The sequence below is a fragment of the Phyllobates terribilis genome, unplaced genomic scaffold (assembly GCF_046119375.1).
Source record: "Phyllobates terribilis strain yellow unplaced genomic scaffold, ASM4611937v1 Scaffold_3__8_contigs__length_932513732, whole genome shotgun sequence".
In the NCBI taxonomy this organism is placed as follows: domain Eukaryota; kingdom Metazoa; phylum Chordata; class Amphibia; order Anura; family Dendrobatidae; genus Phyllobates; species Phyllobates terribilis.
This window is the reverse complement of record NW_027362763.1, coordinates 68,797,222-68,818,852: the sequence shown is the minus strand read 5'-3', so window position 1 is coordinate 68,818,852 and position 21,631 is coordinate 68,797,222. Positions and strand designations below refer to the sequence as shown.

Sequence of the window (21,631 nt, the reverse complement as noted above, 5' to 3'; positions counted from 1 at the left end):
TCAGCACTAAACATCTTCGTCGCCATTTCAAAACTGTGCAGAAGGGTGCATAGGTCCCTGATCTGAGACCACTCCTCCAGCGTGATTTGCCCCACCTCTGAATCTCGTTGGCCCAGGCTATACGTCAGAACGTATTGCACCAGGGCTTGTCGGTGCTGCCACAGTCGCTGCAACATGTGCAGAGTTGAATTCCACCGGGTAGGCACATCGCATTTTAGCCGGTGAAGTGGCAGGCCCAACGACTTCTGTAGAGATGTAAGTCGCTGAGCCGCGGGATGCGAACGGCGGAAGTGAGCACACAGCGATCGTGCCCTCTGCAGAAGGCCATCTAGTCTGGGATAGTGGGCTAAAAATTGCTGGACAACCAGGTTCAACACGTGAGCCATACAAGGCACGTGTGTGACATTGCCCCGGCGAAGGGCCGCACCCAGGTTTGCAGCATTGTCGCACACGGCCTTCCCTGGTTTCACGTCCAGTGGAGACAACCATTCATGAAATTGGTTCTCCAGAGCTGACCACAACTCCTCAGCTGTGTGACTCACATTTCCCAGACATTTCAATGTAAAAACCGCCTGATGACGTTGAGCCCTACTGCCAGCATAGTAAGGAGGTGTGCAGGATCCCTTCTGCGCAGTTAGAAATCTTGTGGCATGACCAGACAGGCTTTGGGTGCAGGTGGAAGACTGAGAGGAGGTTGAGGAGGCAGAAGCAGTGGAGGAACTTTGACATAAAGAGGATTGACGCACAACTCGTGGGGACGGCAAGACTTGGACAGCAGCCCCTTGTCCTGCTGTCACCATAGTTACTCAGTGCCCAGTCAGCGACATGTAACGCCCCTGTCCATGCCTACTCGTCCAAGTGTCTGTGGTGAAATGCACCCTGTCACACACAGAGTTTCTCAAAGAAGCGGTGATGTTATGTGCGACATGCTGGTGGAGCGCAGGCACACCTTTCTTTGAGAAGTAGTGCCGACTGGGCATCTGGTACTGGGGCACTGTGACGGACATAAGGTCTCGAAAATCCTCTGTGTCCACCAAGCGGAAAGGCAGCATTTCTGTAGCCAAGAGCTTGCAGATGGTGAAATTCAACCTCTTAGCTTTCTCATGGCTAGGAGGAAATGGTCTTTTACTTGTCCACATCTGAGGGACCGAGGGCTGGCTATTGTGCTTAGACGGGGTTGATAAGGGTGTCCCCGGCAAACTGCCGGTCTGTGAGGAAGATGCAGGCGGACATGTTAGGTTGCCTTGATCCAAAGGTGGTGCTATCGATGTCGTACAGCGCTCAACACCAGCTGGTGTTACCACCTCCAAAGAAAATGATGACCTGCCAATCACGCTGGCTGTTGCGGGTAAAGAGGTGGCAGGTCTGCGCCCCAAAACAGGTGTGACTGCTGTCCCCCCAGTCACAGAGGATGAAGAGGCCGCGGATGCACAAGATATGGCAGACGGTGGTTGGCCCGGCCGGCTAGGCCGCATTGTAGCACACTGAGCTTCCCACTGCAACTTATGCTTCATGTCCATGTGCCGGTTCATGCATGAAGTACTCAAACTATGTATTTTTTGGCCTCTACTTAGCTTTTGCTGACAAATGTTACAGATAACACGAGTTGGGTCATCTTTATCGATCTGAAAAAATGCCCAGGCTATGCAAGGCTTAGCACCCATGCGACCTGAAGAGCCACCACGACTTGTGGTGAGAGGCAGAGTTGTGTTTGAGGATGCAGTTGTTGACGTGCTTCCAGTACTACGTCTCTGTCCAGGAAGGCGCAACCTGACCTCGTCGTCACTAGCATCTTCCTCCACCTCCTCTGCTGACCTCATCTCTTGGCTGACTGTGGGTTGACAGTAAGTGGGATCTCCGACCTCATCATCATCACCCTGTCCGTTATCACACCCGTCGTCCTCAGAGCCAACCTGTTCCTGCCCTGACAAAAAACTAAAGTTGTCGCTCCAATCAGGTATTTGAGTCTTATCATCGTCTTCCTCATTGTCTCCACCAACAGGAGTTACAGCTTGGGAATGAGGGTCTACATTATGGTCAGAACCTTCTGCGTCTGGTCCTGGATCCGACTCATAAAGATTCTGGGCATCAGTGCAGATCATTTCCTCGTCTGGATTCACAAAAGCGCTGGAGTCGACCTCTGATTCCCAGGCTATAGTATGAGCACTTGATATCCGTTGAAGCACCTGCTGTTTTTGTGCCTCATCTGGAATTTGTAGCGATTGGCGTGGCCGTAAGAAAGGGATCTTATCACATTGTCTGCTAAAAGAAGTAGACATTTTAGTTTGGCTGGAAGATGATCTTTCTTCTGCAGATGTTACTGTTGCTTTAACACCTACCCCACGGACACAACCTTTTTTCCCCTTCCCAACACGCCTATTCCCCTTTCCACCAGCAGCAGGCATTTTTCCACTCATTTTGGTGGTTAACTAATTCACAACTCTGGAGTTGTTTGCACAAAAAAACAATGGATGGTAACCGAGCAGAGCTGAGTGGCCAAACTGTGGTATTAGGCCAAAACTATTGGCTGGGTTAGATGCAGAAAAAAATTATTTTGAATTTGCAACCTGATGGAGGTCAGTATAGATGGATTAATAGAACAAGACCCACACACAGCTAGAAGCCCAATATTTTTTCAGAGGTAGATGCAGGAAAAAAATATATTCAGTTTGCAACCTGATGGAGGTCAGTATAGATGGACTAATACAACAAGTCCCACACACAGCTAGAAGCCCATATATTTTTTCAGAGGTACTGTAGATGCAGATAAAAATTAGTTTTAATTTGCAACCTGATGGAGGTCAGTATAGATGGACTAATAGAGAAAGTCCGACACACTACTAGAAGGCCAAATATTTTTTCAGAGGTAGATGCAGAAAAAATATATTCAGTTTGCAACCTGATGGAGGTCAGTATAGATGGACTAATAGAGAAAGTCCGACACACTACTAGAAGGCCAAATATTTTTTCAGAGCTAGATGCAGAAAAAAATTATATTCAGTTTGCAACCTGATGGAGGTCAGTATAGATGGATTAATAGAACAAGACCCACACACAGCTAGAAGCCCAATATTTTTTCAGAGGTAGATGCAGAAAAAAATATATTCAGTTTGCAACCTGATGGAGGTCAGTATAGATGGACTAATACAAGTCCCACACACAGCTAGAAGCCCAATATTTTTTCAGAGGTAGATGCAGAAAAAAATATATTCAGTTTGCAACCTGATGGAGGTCAGTATAGATGGACTAATACAACAAGTCCCACACACAGCTAGAAGCCCAAATATTTTTTCAGAGGTACTGTAGATGCAGATAAAAATTAGTTTTAATTTGCAACCTGATGGAGGTCAGTATAGATGGACTAATAGAGAAAGTCCGACACACTACTAGAAGGCCAAATATTTTTTCAGAGCTAGATGCACAAAAAATTATATTCAGTTTGCAACCTGATGGAGGTCAGTATAGATGGACTAATAGAGAAAGTCCGACACACTACTAGAAGGATAAATATTTTTTCAGAGCTAGATGCAGAAAAAAATATATTCAGTTTGCAACCTGATGGAGGTCAATATAGATGGACTAATAGAGAAAGTCCGACACACTACTAGAAGGCCAAATATTTTTTCAGAGCTAGATGCAGAAAAAAATTATATTCAGTTTGCAACCTGATGGAGGTCAGTATAGATGGACTAATAGAGAAAGTCTGACACACTACTAGAAGGCCAAATATTTTTTCAGAGCTAGATGCAGAAAAAAATTATATTCAGTTTGCAACCTGATGGAGGTCAGTATAGATGGACTAATACAACAAGTCCCACACACAGCTAGAAGCCCAATATTTTTTCAGAGGTAGATGCAGAAAAAAATATATTCAGTTTGCAACCTGATGGAGGTCAGTATAGATGGACTAATACAACAAGTCCCACACACAGCTAGAAGCCCAAATATTTTTTCAGAGGTACTGTAGATGCAGATAAAAATTAGTTTTAATTTGCAACCTGATGGAGGTCAGTATAGATGGACTAATAGAGAAAGTCCGACACACTACTAGAAGGCCAAATATTTTTTCAGAGCTAGATGCAGAAAAAAATTATATTCAGTTTGCAACCTGATGGAGGTCAGTATAGATGAATTAATAGAACAAGACCCACACACAGCTAGAAGCCCAATATTTTTTCAGAGGTAGATGCAGAAAAAAATATATTCAGTTTGCAACCTGATGGAGGTCAGTATAGATGGACTAATACAACAAGTCCCACACACAGCTAGAAGCCCAAATATTTTTTCAGAGGTACTGTAGATGCAGATAAAAATTAGTTTTAATTTGCAACCTGATGGAGGTCAGTATAGATGGACTAATAGAGAAAGTCCGATACACTACTAGAAGGCCAAATATTTTTTCAGAGCTAGATGCAGAAAAAAATTATATTCAGTTTGCAACCTGATGGAGGTCAGTATAGATGGATTAATAGAACAAGACCCACACACAGCTAGAAGCGCAATATTTTTTCAGAGGTAGATGCAGAAAAAAATATATTCAGTTTGCAACCTGATGGAGGTCAGTATAGATGGAATAATACAACAAGTCCCACACACAGCTAGAAGCCCAATATTTTTTCAGAGGTAGATGCAGAAAAAAATATATTCAGTTTGCAACCTGATGGAGGTCAGTATAGATGGACTAATACAACAAGTCCCACACACAGCTAGAAGCCCAAATATTTTTTCAGAGGTACTGTAGATGCAGATAAAAATTAGTTTTAATTTGCAACCTGATGGAGGTCAGTATAGATGGACTAATAGAGAAAGTCCGACACACTACTAGAAGGCCAAATATTTTTTCAGAGCTAGATGCAGAAAAAAATTATATTCAGTTTGCAACCTGATGGAGGTCAGTATAGATGGACTAATAGAGAAAGTCCGACACACTACTAGAAGGCCAAATATTTTTTCAGAGCTAGATGCAGAAAAAAATTATATTCAGTTTGCAACCTGATGGAGGTCAGTATAGATGGATTAATAGAACAAGACCCACTCACAGCTAGAAGCCCAATATTTTTTCAGAGGTAGATGCAGGAAAAAAATATATTCAGTTTGCAACCTGATGGAGGTCAGTATAGATGGACTAATACAACAAGTCCCACACACAGGTAGAAGCCCAAATATTTTTTCAGAGGTACTGTAGATGCAGATAAAAATTAGTTTTAATTTGCAACCTGATGGAGGTCAGTATAGATGGACTAATAGAATGATGCTATGCCCAAAAGATTTTACTTCACTAGGTGCAGTAAAAAAATTGGTATTCTATACACAGGTGGTATATCTTGCAACACAGATAGGCTACTCCACTGACTAACACACTCTGCAATAGGCCAAAAAGGATTAGCTTTGCTAGATTCAGCCAAATGCTGTGAAAAAAACTTGCACAGCACTGGCACAGACCTGCCTGGCAAAAACTGATAGGAACTGATGTAACCTAGTCCTGAAAAGGACTCCAATTACAATTAGTCTTTACTCCCACAACCTATCTATTTAAGAGCACAGACCTCCCTGATAAAAGTCGTAGGAAATGCTGTAACCTAGTCCTTAAAAGGACTGCAATCACAACTATTCCCTACTCCCAAGCTATCTGTATATTTGTGCGAAAATTGGCTTGAAATTAACAAGGTATAGCGCACACAGCAACAGCGGTGCCGTCTAACACGCAGCTGCAGCAGTGAGAAAATGGTGGCGACGGGGAAAATGGCTTGGTCTTATAGGGCAAGGACATGTGACATACACTGCCAATGACACATGCCCTTGCTTGTGTGAAAAAAAGCACTTCGCTCCGTGTGTGCGCTGCTGATAGGCTGACAGATTGCACCTCCCCACTGTAAATGCGGGAAAGAGAAAAAAAAATGGAGATCTTCATTGTTCCTGCAGAGATCCATCCCCTGCCCCTCCCCCCACCCCGCTGTACACTCAAACTGCGTATTAACATTAATTTTCATCATTACTGAGAAAAAATCCAGTTATGATTTTGGTGCACGAACAGTTATCGAACATAACCTCGAACAGCCGAATTTTTCTCAAATTGTTCGTGTTCGCCGAACGGCTCGAACACCGCCCAAAACAGCTCGAATTTGAGATTGGCGAACAGTTCGAGTAGAACAACGCTCATCTCTAGTCTCTAGCTGAAGTTAAGCAGACAGCTGGGCAGATGCTTGAAGCCTGGGAAGGGGGTAATACCCACGGAGCTTCCTAGGCTACTAATATCAGCCCCCAGCTGAATACCTAGCCTTTAAAATGGGGGACCCAAAAAAAAATGACGTGGGGTCCCCCCCATTTTAATGGCTAGCAAAGGCTAGGCAGACAGCTGGGGGCTGATATTCATAGCCCAGGAAGGGTGCCATGAATATTGGCCCCCTCCCTGGCTAGAAACATCAGCCGTCAGCCGCCCCGGAAATAGCGCATCCAGAGGATGCGCCAATTCTGGCACTTAGCCTCACTCTTCCCACTGCCCTGTAGCGGTGACAGTGGGTTAATAGGGTTGGGGTTTATGTCAGCTTATAATGCCTGATGACATCAAGCCCAGGTTAGTAATGGAGAGGCGTCTATAAGATAGCCCCATTACTAACCCCATAGTCAAAGTTAAAAAATACACAAACACCTAGAATAAAGTCCTTTAATTGAAATAAAGACACATTCCTTTAATGTTCTAAATTAAACCCTACTTAACATATTGCCCATTCCAGCTGAAGCCAACGATCTCCTGCAATAAAAATAAAATAATAAACCAACCTCATCCTTACCTTTCCATGGTCCCCAGGACAGCTTCAGCTCTGCTACATTGACATGACAGGCTGGAGCGCAGCAGAACGCTGCCATCCAGCTTGCCATGCCGCAGACATTGAGAAGCTCCTCTGTGAAGCTCCTCAGTGTCTGGCTCTGATGGCATCCAGATGAGCCGAGTTCATGTCCAATGAAGTCAGCTCACCTCATGCACATCACTGACAGAATGGGAGAATTCTCCTGCACTCACCGCTTGAGCAGGAGAATTCTCCCACGCTGGGATGGCATTGAGATGGCAGGCTGGATCGCAGCAGAGCTTTGCCATCCAGCTTGTCATCCTTCAGAGACACTGCAGAGCGCAGGCATGCTTGCTCTCTGCAGTGTCTCTGAAGGATGACAAGCTGGATGGTAGCGCTCAGCTGCAATCCAGCGCTTCAGAGACACTGCAGAGCGCAATCATGTAATTTTATTTGTGGTCCCCCATTTTAATAGCTAGTAAAGGCTATGTATTCAGCTGGGTTTGATATTAGTAGCCTGGTAAGGTCCGTGGGTATTACCCCCTTCCCAGGCTTCAAACATCTGCCCCAGCTGTCTGGTTAACCTCTTCTAGAGACTAAAATTACGGGGAACCCCACGCCAATTTTTTTTTTTAATAAATCCTTTATTTTAACACTAAATGACAAGTACAGTAACCCACACTGTCACTGTACTTATTATATATGTGACTGACATGTGTCTGTCTATCTGTTCTATGTGTGATGCTCTATTCTTTCTGTTCTAAATTGTCGGGTACCGATGATGAATTGCCGGCTGGCTTTTTTAAAAAGACAGGTGCATGAAAACATTATTATTTTTTTTAAATAAATCCTTTATTTTAACACTAAATGACAAGTACAATAACCAATACTGTCACTATATTTATTATATATGTGACTGACATGTTTCTATCTATCTAATTTATGTTTGATGCTCTATTCTTTCTGTTCTAAATTGTCGGGTACCAGTGTATGCCGCTGCTGAATTGCTGGCTTTTCATGTTTCACTGTGACCACTGTTCCAATCGATTTGGGCAATCACTGTAATGCCACAACCACCATGGCTGTGGCATTACAGTGAGTGGTAGACAATCCCTGCATGATTGGTGCTTTAAATAGCGCCGGACATGCAGGACGGGGACCCGAGCTCCAGCCCGAGCATCTCGAAAGTACTCGGCGAGCTCTGAGCATCTTTATACTGAGATGCTCGGGCGAGTACCGAGTAGTGGCGAGCATGCTTGCTCATCACTAGATTAAACACATCAACGTTAAACATCTCCACTTACGTGACTTAGTAGAACGTGGTGTACTAGAGTTTGTTTATTGCGAGTCTGACAAAATGTTAGCTGATGGTATGACAAAACCATTGCCAAGAGCCAAGTTTGAGGACTTCAGAACCGCAATGGGACTAACAGGATAAGTAGTTGATGAGTGGGGGTGTTGGAATATGCTTAGTGCAACAACTCCATTCCTGTGTATGCAAATGTTCTATTGCTAGATCCCTCACCCACCTCGCCTTAAGTTGAAGTTAAATTCAAAATTGTAAATGCTGGCCCAGACCCTGATACCTCATGCATGGCCCATGCCTGACTGCTGCTGTGCCATTATAAAATTTCTACTGTGGGTCAATTGATGCCACTTTTCCTGGTGTCTGCCCCTAATTTTTGGAAATGTTTGGACTTCAAGTTGGGTCTCCTTCATGTGTGTTGTCTGAATTTGGCAAGGCTCTCAGAGCACCAAACCTAAACCTGTCACTCATCCACCAGTTACTGATCAATGTCTAAGCTAGAAATGCTGGTCAAGCCCTGTCCCAGGCCCTGTTCCATGCATTCATGCTGCACAATTATATTATTTGTACTCTGGATCAATTGATGACACTTTTCCTGGTGTCTGTTCCTAATTTGAGCTGTTTTGTCAGTTTTTGGCCCCCCCGAAGGTGTTGTCTATTTGTTTGGTTTTGCCTTCCATTGAATTCAGTGGGGTTCGGATCTGTTAGACGAATCCAAGTTCTAGGATGTGCTTATAGCCGTCGGTCACTATGTAAGCAGTAATGTTGAGCAAATTTGTTCGGCATTTCAAATTTGTGTTTGTGCTTGGGGTTCCGATGTATTGGCTCCAAAATATCGGCTCCGCCCATGAACATCCCTCATTTGCCATACTGTCACACAGAAGACATCTCCAGTTTAATATTGTTGTTCAATATGACAGGTTCTTTTTAATTATTTTTTTTACTATATGTGTTCGCCTTTGTTCACTATTGTATTTGTAGTTTTATTTTCCAGAGTTTCCAGTCATCAATGGTGACTTTTTGTAAAAAAAAAACTTTTTTTGGTGTTAAAATGCTTTATTCTAATTTCAGGAAATCCATTTGATAATTTAAAATGTGTGAACTCTGCCGTTGCCAATATAATTGTGGGTATTCTGCTCAATCAAAGATTTGACTATGAAGATCCCACCATATTAAAACTCGTGAGCTTAATAAATGAAAATGTAAGACTTTTGGGGACGCCCTTGGTCAGGGTAAGAATTATGTGTGTTCTTTATTTTTCTTCCTTCATTCATACAAGATTAGGGCTTGTTCATACGTTTTGATGAATTTTTATGTTCAGAAAAATATGCAGTGATTTACAGTAACAACAAAATAAAAAAAATTTGTATCATCTTATTCACATGGTGCAATTTTTTTCCATGTGGATTTAACTTCTGGTGACGTTTTTAAAAATGAGCTTCAGAATTAACTAATGCATTGTAATGAGTAGTGAATCAGTAAAATGTAAATTAGGAGGTGAGAATGTAAATTCTCACCTACAACCAGGAGCATTAGCTTTGCTTCATAATGAATATTATTTATCTGTCAAATAATCAGTAGTGATGAGCGAGCACTGAAATGCTTGGGTACTCGTTGCTCAAGTCGAGCAAATTGGAATGCTTGAGTGCTTGGTCCGAGTAACGGGTTCATTGGCACTCTTAAGAGCACCAAACAGGCAGGGAGGAGACCCGAGCTCCCTCCCAAGCAACCCGGAAATACTTGTCCAGCGCCAAGCATCTCAAGCATTGAGATGCTTGGGTGAGTGCCGAGCAGTGGCGAGCACGTTTGCTCATCACTAATAATCAGATGTCCATGTTAGAATGGAGCAAAAAGATTTGTGCTTACCAGGTCCCACAAACAGTTTCAAAAGTGAAGAATGCCGTGGCTTTACTTCCAAAAAGGACCAGACAGGACACAAGAATAGGGTAACAAATATCTTTTTGCTCACCTATAACACGGACATCAAGATGTCATGGATATAGATGAGCCAACCTGAACTTTAAAGTTTGGGTTTCAAACCTGAAATCTAAAGACAGATTTCTCCCGTGAGTCTGTTTTAATGTTCGCAGTTCTGGGGGAAGTTCGGGAGGAGATAGGGAGAGAGAAAAAAGAGAGAGAATTTTCCGGCTCCGAAGTTGGGTTCCCCATACATTTCAATGAGATTCGGTATTCATGTTCAAGTTCTGGGAAAGTTTTGGTAGGGTACAAGAACCCGAACTTCCAAGGGTTCACTCATCCCTAGTCATGGATTCTAGTAAGCACAAGAAGTGTCCATGATGTTGGGCTGAGGATCCCTTGACAGAATTAAAAATTGCTCCCATCGGGCTGCCATGGAGACCAGGCTGGACACTGGGACTAGGGCTGTGCAAATATTTTTCATAAATCCTTGTGCCTGTGTACAATGTGGCCAAGATAAAGTAGAAAGCTACAGCTGCTCCTAAAGGGTTTATCTACCAGAGGAGCTGCTTGTAAAGGGATAATCTTCTAAAATAGATTGACAAGTTTAAAATTACTCTCTAGTCTCTCACTATATACACACATAGACAGTTACAGCTCACGAAGGAGAAGCTGTGACATTTACTGCAACTTCTGGCCTCTTCCTACTTCCTTCACTGATGCTCCATAATACACAGAAATCCATCGTACATTGTTTCTTGTATTATTACATCCAGTACATAAGTAAGATAACACAGATCAACTCAGTGTTTTCATGCTCCACACACAGGTATATGCAAGATTAGGAGCATTTGGAAAGGTTTTAACACTAGAGGTCAGGACTGTCCCAATTTGGGTATAGCTTGACATTGGTGGGAAGGCTTTTACATTTTTATGCTTTTTTTGATCAAAAGCTGTATTTACTAAGTACCCTACATTATTTTTATGCACTATTGCTTTTACATGTCTACTTACGGCAGGGTATATGTTCATTTTGTTTCTGTCTTTGGTTTTAAGCTTAGAAGCAGGAAGCCTCACGCAGCTGTAACAATAGTGAGACAATGGAGATACCATAATAACTGCCAGACTTCAGTCTCCCTTTCTTTCGAGATTTCAGCACTAAATTAGACAGTAATTTTTTAGTTTTCCTAATTATATACAGGATATTTAAAATGAACCGATCAGGTCATTTTTCCCTACTTAACTGCCCCCATTGCTTTACAGGTTATGTGATATTCATCCTTAATATTTATTTCTAAAGCTACACGTCCTAAGTCAACTATTAAAAAATACACATTTAAGGTTTGCTTATCTGCCCGACTTCGTCATATGCGTGGTGATGGACACTACTGCAGTCACAATTTTTCTATTCACACCCTCCTTATTTTAATTAATGGGCTGGAAAGCCAAGATGTCTTACTGATGTCCATGGAAATACCGCGCCTGAGCACTGACAGCCAGTTCCTCAGGCGTACACATTGAAGTTGAGTGTACGCACCCAGCTTCATATGTCATCTATGCATGTTCCTGAAGCACCTGGTTGTCACTGGCTTCATGCACTCACACCACACCGCATTGCATCTGCCAATACCAAGCATGATCACTTCATGTATGAAGCCTGTGACAACCAACAGCTTCAGGAGCATGAACAGATGATAAATTAATTTGGGATGTAAACACAGCTTCAATGCATGCCCGAGACACTGGCTGTCAGCGATCAGGTATGATATTTTCACCCACAGCAGCGAGGTGTCTGGACTTTCCAGTCCATCAATCAATCAAAATGAAGAGGGCCGCGAATAACACGATATCTAGCACCACTCATATGCCTGGAGGTCGGGAAGGTAGGTAAACTTAAAAGTGTCTTCGTAAATGTAGACTTGGATGTTTAGCTTTAGAAAGACATGCTATGGATGCACAGCTGATAACTTATATGTCAATGAGGGCAGTTTAGTAGGCAAAAATGACATCACAGGTTCCCTTTAAGGCCCCCCTTCACAAGTCCATATAAAACAAGGTACGGATAAAACAGCAGTACAGGTGTCATCAGTGTTTTGGACCAGTGTGCCATCAGTGTTATTAGTGTTTTTCCAGTATGGATAAAGAAAGAATGAAATTACCAATCTACTCCTATACTTTGCAATCTTAAACATGTACAGCACATGGATGCCATCCATATGCTATACGTTTTTTTTACGGACCTATAGACTTGTATGGGCCCTTTTCATCTGTGCTGCCTGAAAATACAGACAAATCTCAGTGTGTTTTGCCCTGGCACACGGTCCATGTACGAAACAAGGATATGTGCATAGGGATATAGTTATAAAGGTTATGTGAGAAAAACAGTTGCCACACGTACCGGAAACTCCTGTGAAGGGGCCCTTAGACAGGATTACCATCTTGGTCTAACTAATTTTTCACCTTACTGAGCAAGAATAAGTGTAAAAAACATTTTTATTACTATTATTTACTTTTTCCAATTGCAAACATATGATATCTGTCAATTTTTCAAATATTTACTACACATACTAATTTCCAATATATTTCTTTATACTGATATTTTTTGTACAAAAATGTATTGTAACAATAAACCATCTTTTTGTAACTTCTTATTTATTTTGCTTAAAGCTTTTTAACAGTATACCACTGCTGATCCACTGGATCAAGCCCAGGTTAGTAATGGAGAGGCGTCTATAGGACACCCCCATTACTAACCCCATAGTCAAAGTAAAAAAAAATATATAAACACCCAGAATAAAGTCCATTAATTGAAATAAACACACAATTCTTTAATGTTCTAAATTAAACCATACTTACCATTATGCCCATTCCAGCTGAAGCCAATGTCTTGTGCAATAAAATTAAAATAATAAACCAACCTCATCCTTACCTTTCCATGGTTCCCAGGACGGCTCCAGCTCTGCTACATTCACATAACAGGCTGGATTGCAGCCGAAAGCTGCCATCCAGCTTGCCATGCCGCAGACACTGAGATGTGCAGGCATGCTTGCGCTCCTCAGTGTCTCGCTGTGACGGCATCCAGATGAGCCGAGTTTATGTCCAATGAACTCAGCTCATCTCATGAACATCACTGACAGCATGGGAAAATCTCCTGCGCTTGCGGTGAATTTAAAATAGTCATTTTTTGGGGGTCCCCCATTTTAAAAGCTAGTAAAGGCTAGGTATTCAGCTGGGGGCTGATATTAGTAGCCTGGGAAGTTCCGAGGGTATTACCCCCTTCCCAGGCTTCAAACATCTGCCCCAGCCGTCTACTTAACCTCCGCTAGAGACTAAAATTAAGGGGAACCCTACGCCAATTTTTTTTTAATAAATCCTTTATTTTAACACGAAATGACAAGTACAGTAATCAACACTATCACTGTACTTCTTTTATATGTGACTGACATGTTTCTATCTATCTAATCTATGTGTGATGCTCTATTCTTTCTGTTATAAATTGTCGTGTACCGATGCTGAATTGCCAGCGGGCTTTTTTAAAGAGACGGTGCATGAAAACACTAGTATTTTTTTAAATAAATCCTTTAACACTAAATAACAAGTACAGTAAGCAACACTATCACTGTACTTATTATATATGTGACTGACATGTTTATATCTATCTAATCTATGTGTGATGCTCTATTCTTTCTGTTCTAAATTGTCGGGTACCGATGCTGAATTGCCGGACGGCTTTTTTAAAGAGATTGTCTTCTGAGCAGTTTGTCAGCTTTTGGACACCTTTGAAGGTGTTTTCTATGTGTTTTTGTTTGCCTGATATTGGTTTTAACGGTGTTCGACGGTGTTCGACAGTGTTCTAAGGTGTTCGACGAATAGTTCCACCAACATCCCGGTGTTCGACGAACCGAACCCAAACACTATGGGGGTGGATCAACACTAATAAAGATATAAGTGCCGGGATTTCTCTGATTCTGCACCTTTATACTCATCTCTCTGATACTGATGTATAAAAACTGTCACTCTATTATTAACTGGGTAGAAATGTAAAATAAGCAATTGTAAGTGCACAGTGCCATGTAATATGATGACTGCAATATATTAAGAGGATAAAAAATTTGATGGGAGGAGGAGTAGGAGGGGCAGGAGGAGGAGGAGTGCTTCTTTAATTGAACATGGAATACTTACTCTAGGACAATTTTAAGGTGAAAATCAATGCGGCTAAACTGATTGATCCGTTATCATAAATATATGGGCAGTATACAGTGAAAAATACTTTATAGGGTATAATAATAAGTAAGATTGATCTGAGATGAATACTTTCTTTCTCTGAAGGGAACCCCAGAGTCCACTCAGTATTTCCACGACAAGAATCTGATTGCATTGGTAGATAATCTGTTTGTTGCTGGAATGGAGACAACATCAACGACACTCAGATGGGGTCTTCTGATCATGATGAAATATCCTGAAATTCAAGGTATAACTTTATATTGTATTTTAATGTGGATTAAATATTTCTTCTAAAATGTCATTGCACCTTTCTGCACCTGTCTGGTTTTATATTGATACAGAAAGACACAAGTTGGACACTGGGCGATACAGTTTTTTTGTGCGCAGGGTCTTTTATTTCAAGCGGGAAACTCAGCAGGTATTTTATCGAGTACCTGACCATTATTATTATTATTACTATTATTTATTTATATAGCGCCATTGATTCCATGGTGCTGTACATAAGAAGGGGGTACATACAAAATGCAGATATCACTTACAGTAAACAAACTAACAATGATAGACTGGTACAGAGGGAAGAGGACCCTGCCCTTGCGAGCTTACACTCTGCTGGATAATGGGAAAGCAGACGATAGGTGGCGGGTTGCAGATGCTCTGGTGGTGGTGATGCGGCAGCTTGGTTATTGCAGGTTGTAAGCTTTCTTGAAGAGATGGGTTTTCAGGTTCCATTTGAAGGATCCGAATGTGGTGGCTGATCGGACGTGTTAAGGCACAGAATTCCAGAGGATGGGGGATATTTGGGAGAAGTCTTGGAGACGATTGGGTGAGGAATGAATAAGTGTGGAGGAGAGAAGGAGGTCTTGGGAGGACCGGAGATTACATAAGAGAATATATCAGGAGATTAGTTCAGAGATGTATGGTGGGGAGAGATTATGGATGGGTTTGTAGGTCAGTGTTAGTATCTTGAAGTGGATATGCGGGGAGCCAGTGAAGAGTTTTGCAAAGGGGAGTAGCAGAGGGATAGCGAGGAGAGAGATGAACTAGTCGGGCAGCAAAGTTAAGGACAGACTGGGGAGGTGCGAGAGTGTTAGCATGTAGGCCACAGAGGAGGATGTTGCAGTGGTCGAGGTGGGAGATGACGAGGGCATGCACAAGCAGTTTAGTAGATTGAGGGTTGTGGAAAGGACAAATTCTGGAAATATTTTTGAGCTGGAAGTGACAGGAGATGGAGAGGGCTTGGATGTGTGATTTGAAGGACAGAGCAGAGTTAAGGGTTACGCCGAGGCTGCGGATTTCTGGCACAGGGGAAATAGTGATGTCATTTATTGTGATAGATAGATCAGATGGGGAAGATATGCGAGATGGAGGAAAGATGATGAGTTCAGATTTGTCCACATTGAATTTGAGGAAGCGAGAGGAGAAGAAGGAGGATATGGCTGATAGACACCCTGGGATTCTGTACAGCAGGGAGGTGACGTCTGGGCCAGAGAGGTAGATCTGGGTGTCATCAGCGTGGTACTGGAAACCATGGGACTTTATGAACTGTCCCAGGCCAAGGGTATAGATGGAGAAGAGTAGGGGTCCGAGACGGAGCCTTGATGGACTCCAACAGAGAGCGAGCGGGATGATGAGGTAGTGTGGGAGTGGGAGACGCTAAAATGTGGTTGGAAAGGTATGAGAAGATCCAGGATAGGGCAAGGTCTTTGACACCAAAGTAATAGAGAATCTGTAGTAGGTTGCAGTGATCAACTGTGTCGAAGGCAGAGGAAAGGTCTAGAAGAAGGAGAATGGAGAATTGTCTGTTAGCTTTGGCTGTAAGTAAATCATTAGTAATTTTGATAAAGGCAGTTTCAGTGGAATGTTAGGGACGGAAGTCAGATTATTGGTTGTCGAAGAAAGAGTTAGATGAGAAATGGGAGGAAAGTTCCGCGTGAACATGTTGCTCAAGGAGTTTGGAGGTAAATGGGAGCAGCGATATGGGGCAATAGCTGGCCAAACGGTTGGGTTTTGATGATAGGCATGATTGTGGCATGTTTGAAAGCAGAGGTGAAGGTACCAGAAGTTAGTGATAGGTTGAAGAGATGGGTTAGGGATGGGATGAGTGTGGGGGTGAGGTTGGGGAGGGAGTGGGATGGGATGGCTAATGCCCAGCTATGTTCATCAACAATATGAGGCTCTTGCAAGTTACCCTCAGCTTCTCAAAGAGCCATTGCAAAGCATACTGAAATATCAATCTGTCCTGTTCAGTTGCCTGTTTTTTACATATGTGTTCCATTAAAGTTTTTTGCCGATAGGACATGCACCAATTATGGTCTATGTGGGTGAAAATCTGAGAGAGCACACATTGACATCCTTGTGTAATCCATGTAGTCTCCATTTTTTACACTGTTTTGGGTAGAAAAAGGTTAGTACATTTTTTATTTTTTTGGGGGTTTTGAGAAAATTACTGATGATGAAAACTGACACCCTGATGGAAATCTGACCTAAAACATTCATGAAAACCTGTCCATTTTTTTGAGAAAAATCACTGATGTTTGAATGAACAATGACGGAGCATTCCTTGATATTTAAAACTTAACCCTAACATTTTCTCTCCTGGGCAGTAGGAACTTTTGTTCCTTGTGTTCTGTAAAATTGTTCTAAAAAAACTATTACTAATTTCCAGTTAATAAAATTCATGAAAATGTATTCATCAGTTTTTTTCCTTTTATGTTTTTTCTCATATTAATTTCAGTTTTTTCATGATCAATAAAACAACAGATAAATATCTTTTCTCTGACAGAAAAAGTCCAGAATGAAATTGAAGCGGTGATCGGATCGGCTCAACCTCAAATAGAAAATAGAACAAAAATGCCGTATACAAACGCCGTCATACATGAAATCCAGAGGTTTGGTGATATCTCCCCGTCTAGTGTTTCACATGTAGCGTCTCATGATGTCACATTCAGGGGATACTTTCTACCAAAGGTGAGGAAAGTGTTTCTCATGTGCTTAATGCAAGATAAAAATATTGACATGGATATCCGCGCAGAACATACACCTGGATTTGGTATTGTAAAACTTCAATCAATTCACAAGTGGCAAGTCTTACAGAAAAAATGTGCTAAGCTGAAATATAATTTTGACTACTAGGGGGCGTTTGAGTACTATGTATTATCCATGACTTTCATGAGTAATCATTGGGCACAGTTCTACTTAACAGCACACCATGTGGTCAGACATGGTATTGCAAGTAAACAAATCTGTTCTAACACATTTCCAGACTTCTCCATTGATGTACAGCATAGGTATCGATGCCTATGTGGTAGCACAGTATGTGTAAAATATGTTGATAGAAGATAGATAGATCCCATATCTATTTCTGAGGAAAAGAATGGATGTTAATTTGTTGACTTTAACTCTTTTTTTCAGGGTACTATAGTTATGCCATTGCTTCACTCCGTGCTGAAAGGTAAAGCTTACTTCGAGAAGCCTGAAGAGTTTTATCCTGAACACTTTCTTGACTCCGATGGAAATTTTAAGAAAAGTGAGGCCTTCATACCATTCTCAATAGGTAAAACTGGACCAGGTGTCAGCAGAAGAAAAACCAATGCAGGGACATAAATGGAAATTACTGAGCCCCGATGCAAAATCTATAATAAAGACCTTCACTTACCATGTGGTACTTAAAATTAAAGTTTCCTTAGGCCTAATTTACAGACACTGCAGATTTAGTTAGTATTTTTCAAAAATATTTTAAAGCCTGAATCTGTAGTGGATGCAAATATAGGACAGGTCATCGATATGTTAGTCTTTGTTAATCCCTTTAAGACCTCAGACCATATTTCAAAATTCATTCAGATCCCAAACTCCTAAAAATATTCAGTCTCAAGACCTTTTTTTTTTAAGGAATAGAGAACCTAGATCAAACCGGAAACATATTCATACCTTAGACCAAACCCATAAATTCATTCAGACCCCAGACCAGACCCCTAAATTTACTTATTTTACATGTTTATATAGCACCATCATATTCCACAGCACTATCATCATTGCTTTCCTCATTGGGGACATTCCCTATCAGCATGTCTTTGGAGTGTGGGAGGAAACCCACACAAACACAGGGAGAACATAAAAAGTCCTTGCAGATGTTGTCCTTGGCAAGATTTAAACCCAGGACCCCAGAGCTGCAAAGCAACAGTGCTAACCACTGAGCCACCGTGATCTTATGCCTCAAATCTAACAGCACAAATGATTCCGACCCAGAGCAGGCTTACATACTTTCAAAGCTCCTCCTCTATCGGACTTCACTTCAATTCTGGATGCCAGAGCACATACATACCTAAAGCTGATAGAATCAGGATGTTGTTTGTGCCTCAGCACATTTGATCAGTGACTCTTTCAGCGACTACAGTGATAAGTTCAGCACCAAGCACAGTGACTCCTGGATCTTAAGAGTAGCTCGGGAGCAAATAATGTAAATATTCACTGCCATCATTTATTGGAATAATCTAATAGACATCAGACAATGAAACATATAAATAAAAAAATGCCACACTTGATTAAGGTTGGTCTCATGACTTTCCCTCAGATCCAGGTTGCATTTATACCCACAGCACCCATGACTATTACTCTAAACTATTACTCTGAAAAGGTGAACCACTAAAACAAACTGCCAGTCCAATATAAAATCTTCATTTTAGGGGGTCATACATATCTTCGGATGTGGTTTAGATGAGAACAGTAGTTGATGGCATATCACAGAATTTTAAGACTCGTCTCATTAACCCGTCACTAGTTAAAGGATTATTACAATTTCCCAATTTACTTTCTTTATTAAAGGGCTTGTCCGCTGCTCTGATAACCCCTTATTAAATACTACAATTCTGTAAGGTGGCTTATGGTCGTGTAGTCAATGGGAGGTATTTATCACAGAGATGGCTGGTCTCTGTGATGTAACCCGGTGTATTTTCTCTAGTGCACGCATGCACTAAGAGGACTAATTGGTGCACCTGGGAGCCAGGTTACGGGTAGCTAGGAGAGAATGTGTGGGTCCAGCAACCCACATACCTCATCTCTGGGTGTGGCTAACAGCCTATAAAATGGAGGCTGATGTTTGGCACATGGTCTGTGTGCTTGGAGGGAGAAGGCCTCCCATATGTGTTTGTCTTCAGACCAAGCCAGGACACTGGACGCTATCCGAGCTTGTGTGGCACACAGACCTGAGTGAGCAAAGACTTTGCTAAGGACGTTTTCTTTGTTTGCCTGAACTCAAGGCCATTTGCTTTTCTGTTTTGCGTCTGGGTTTATGAATCAATAAACCCACATGAACTTTTAAAGGAACATACCTTATGTTTTCCTCCCGTCGCACCCCAGCGAGTAAAACCCCTACACAATGTAAAATAAAAATACCCTGCACTAACCTTCTTCTGTGACAGCACTATTCTCTGCCAGGTGAGCCCTGCAGAAAATCTGCGGCTGCTATTGGGCTGCAGTGCTCATAATTTCCCCAGACATGCAACGTTCTTTTGAGGGTAGTAAAAGTGCCGTAGGTCAATATTGGCTTCTGATTGGCAGCAGGGCATAACAATATCATGCAAGCCTTACGAGATCTGAAACAGCGCTGGTACGGGAGTTGAATATTGTGTATTTTTATTTTACAATGGGGAATGTAGTTTTTAAGAAAGAGTTGTGTGAGTAGTGGACAACCCCTTTAATTTATTTACATGCATTATTTGTCTACCCTCAGCCATCAATGAATACATTGACACAAGTAAAAGCATTTGAGTTATGTAGTTAACGTTTTTTGTACAAAAAAAAGTCATCCCCCAGCGATGAATCCTCAAATGGATGGACCCTAACTCTTATGACTCTTGTGTACCCAACCAAGCCTCAAATAAACTGAGGAAGAAATAGGATCTGGCTTAGCTATAATAAAACACCTGTCTGGGAAAGGTGGGTGAATAAGGGTACACCGCCTGACATACACAATGCAAGATGAGGAATTCATGAGAAAAATATATTGGAAAAATTTTAACCTTTTGAACATACCAATTTTTTAACCCTTTCAAATGCTATGGTTCTAATATTTTTCCTTTTGTACTTTTAGGTAAGAGAAGTTGTGCTGGTGAGACCTTGGCTAAAATGGAGCTGTTTATATTCTTCACAACATTGTTACAAAATTTCACATTTAAGGCTCCATCTGGGGCTAAACTGGACCTTACCCCTGGAGTGGGGTCTACAAATGCCCCGAAACCATATGAAATCTGTGCCAGGCCTCGTAGATAAAGTGGACTTTTGGTTGAAGGAACAGAAACACTGTTATGGTGAAGAGTCTGGGAGGTGGAAGATGACATGGAGATTCTCTGTTGTCCTTTTAATTCTCGTGTCAGGTTCCACACCCTCATGAATAAGTGTATTACTTATGTCATTTAATAAATGATGGATTTTCAAAACAATAAATTTATTGGCCGCCAGTAGCACCAAAAATTACTAAAATGTGGTCTTGTAATACTTGCAAGAATCAAGCACATCCCTTCCCACCAGTATCAAACAGATGACACTTTTGACAGCGTCATTCACATAAAAAAATCAAAAAATTTCCAGCTACATGACCTCTCTTAGCAGCTATCACCTACGAACTTAAAACTCTGAGCAATATGCCTTCTTAACGCCTATCGCCTACATGACATTAGCCACCCATGTATAAATGGTGGCAGATTAGAGGGCAGGGCATCACTTTCATCCCTCTAATGACCTAGAAAATAAACATGGGGTAAAGGAAGTAACTCTGTAATTCTAGCCTGACTTGTCTAAGGCTGTAGTTGTGGGGTCTTAAAGCTAGCATTTGGAACCAGGTCCTGGCAACAAAGGAAGAATAATGAATCGTCTGCCAATTAACAAGACACTAGTATTTTAAAATGGCACATTGTTGGTAGAGCAATGTTACAGATGTTGCATTTAGGTCCGGAACTGAATTTTGAATGACTAGGCAAATTTACATTTCGATATCCTGGAGAAGCTGTGACAACCTTTGCAAGAGATGGAATAAATGCCTTATGGATAGTTGACCAATCTTTCCAAAGAAATTATATTATTTCATTGGACTACTCCTTGTTACTACAGGATCCCGTGCACATTAAATTATTTTTCACTGAACTGGCCAAAATCAGTGACAATGTAATATATATGGGGTTCTTATGAAGGGGGTTGGATGTCGGGTGACGGAAGGATTCAGTATGTCTGATTTCATACTGCTGATACTTTAGGTATCTAGAGATAAGTCTCCACTAGAGGAGTCTGCCAGTGGCTCTCACATATATCATACAGGAGAAATCCTGCATATGGGAGAGTCAAGGGAGATAGGTGTTGACATACAGCTATCTAAAGTGTATGAGGGGCTTCAGAAGGTTTACCT

The 21,631-nt window shown here is 41.7% G+C and overlaps 1 protein-coding gene across 2 annotated transcripts in view; it reads left to right on the top strand.

Moving 5' to 3' along the window:
* The window catches only part of LOC141258825 (cytochrome P450 2K4-like), a 43,679-nt gene extending 22,987 nt beyond the window's left edge, over positions 1-20,692 (top strand). Inside the window, exons 5-9 of one of the 2 annotated variants that reach the window (XM_073673989.1) lie at positions 9,166-9,296; positions 14,341-14,482; positions 17,018-17,202; positions 17,647-17,788; positions 20,324-20,692. In XM_073673989.1, the coding sequence (XP_073530090.1) occupies positions 9,166-9,296; positions 14,341-14,482; positions 17,018-17,202; positions 17,647-17,788; positions 20,324-20,502 (779 nt within the window). In that variant the 3' untranslated portion in view covers positions 20,503-20,692. Of the gene's footprint in view, positions 1-9,165; positions 9,327-14,340; positions 14,483-17,017; positions 17,203-17,646; positions 17,789-20,323 lie in introns of both variants that reach the window. The other variant, XM_073673988.1, reaches the window with a different exon arrangement.
* The last annotated feature ends 939 nt before the right edge of the window (positions 20,693-21,631 follow it).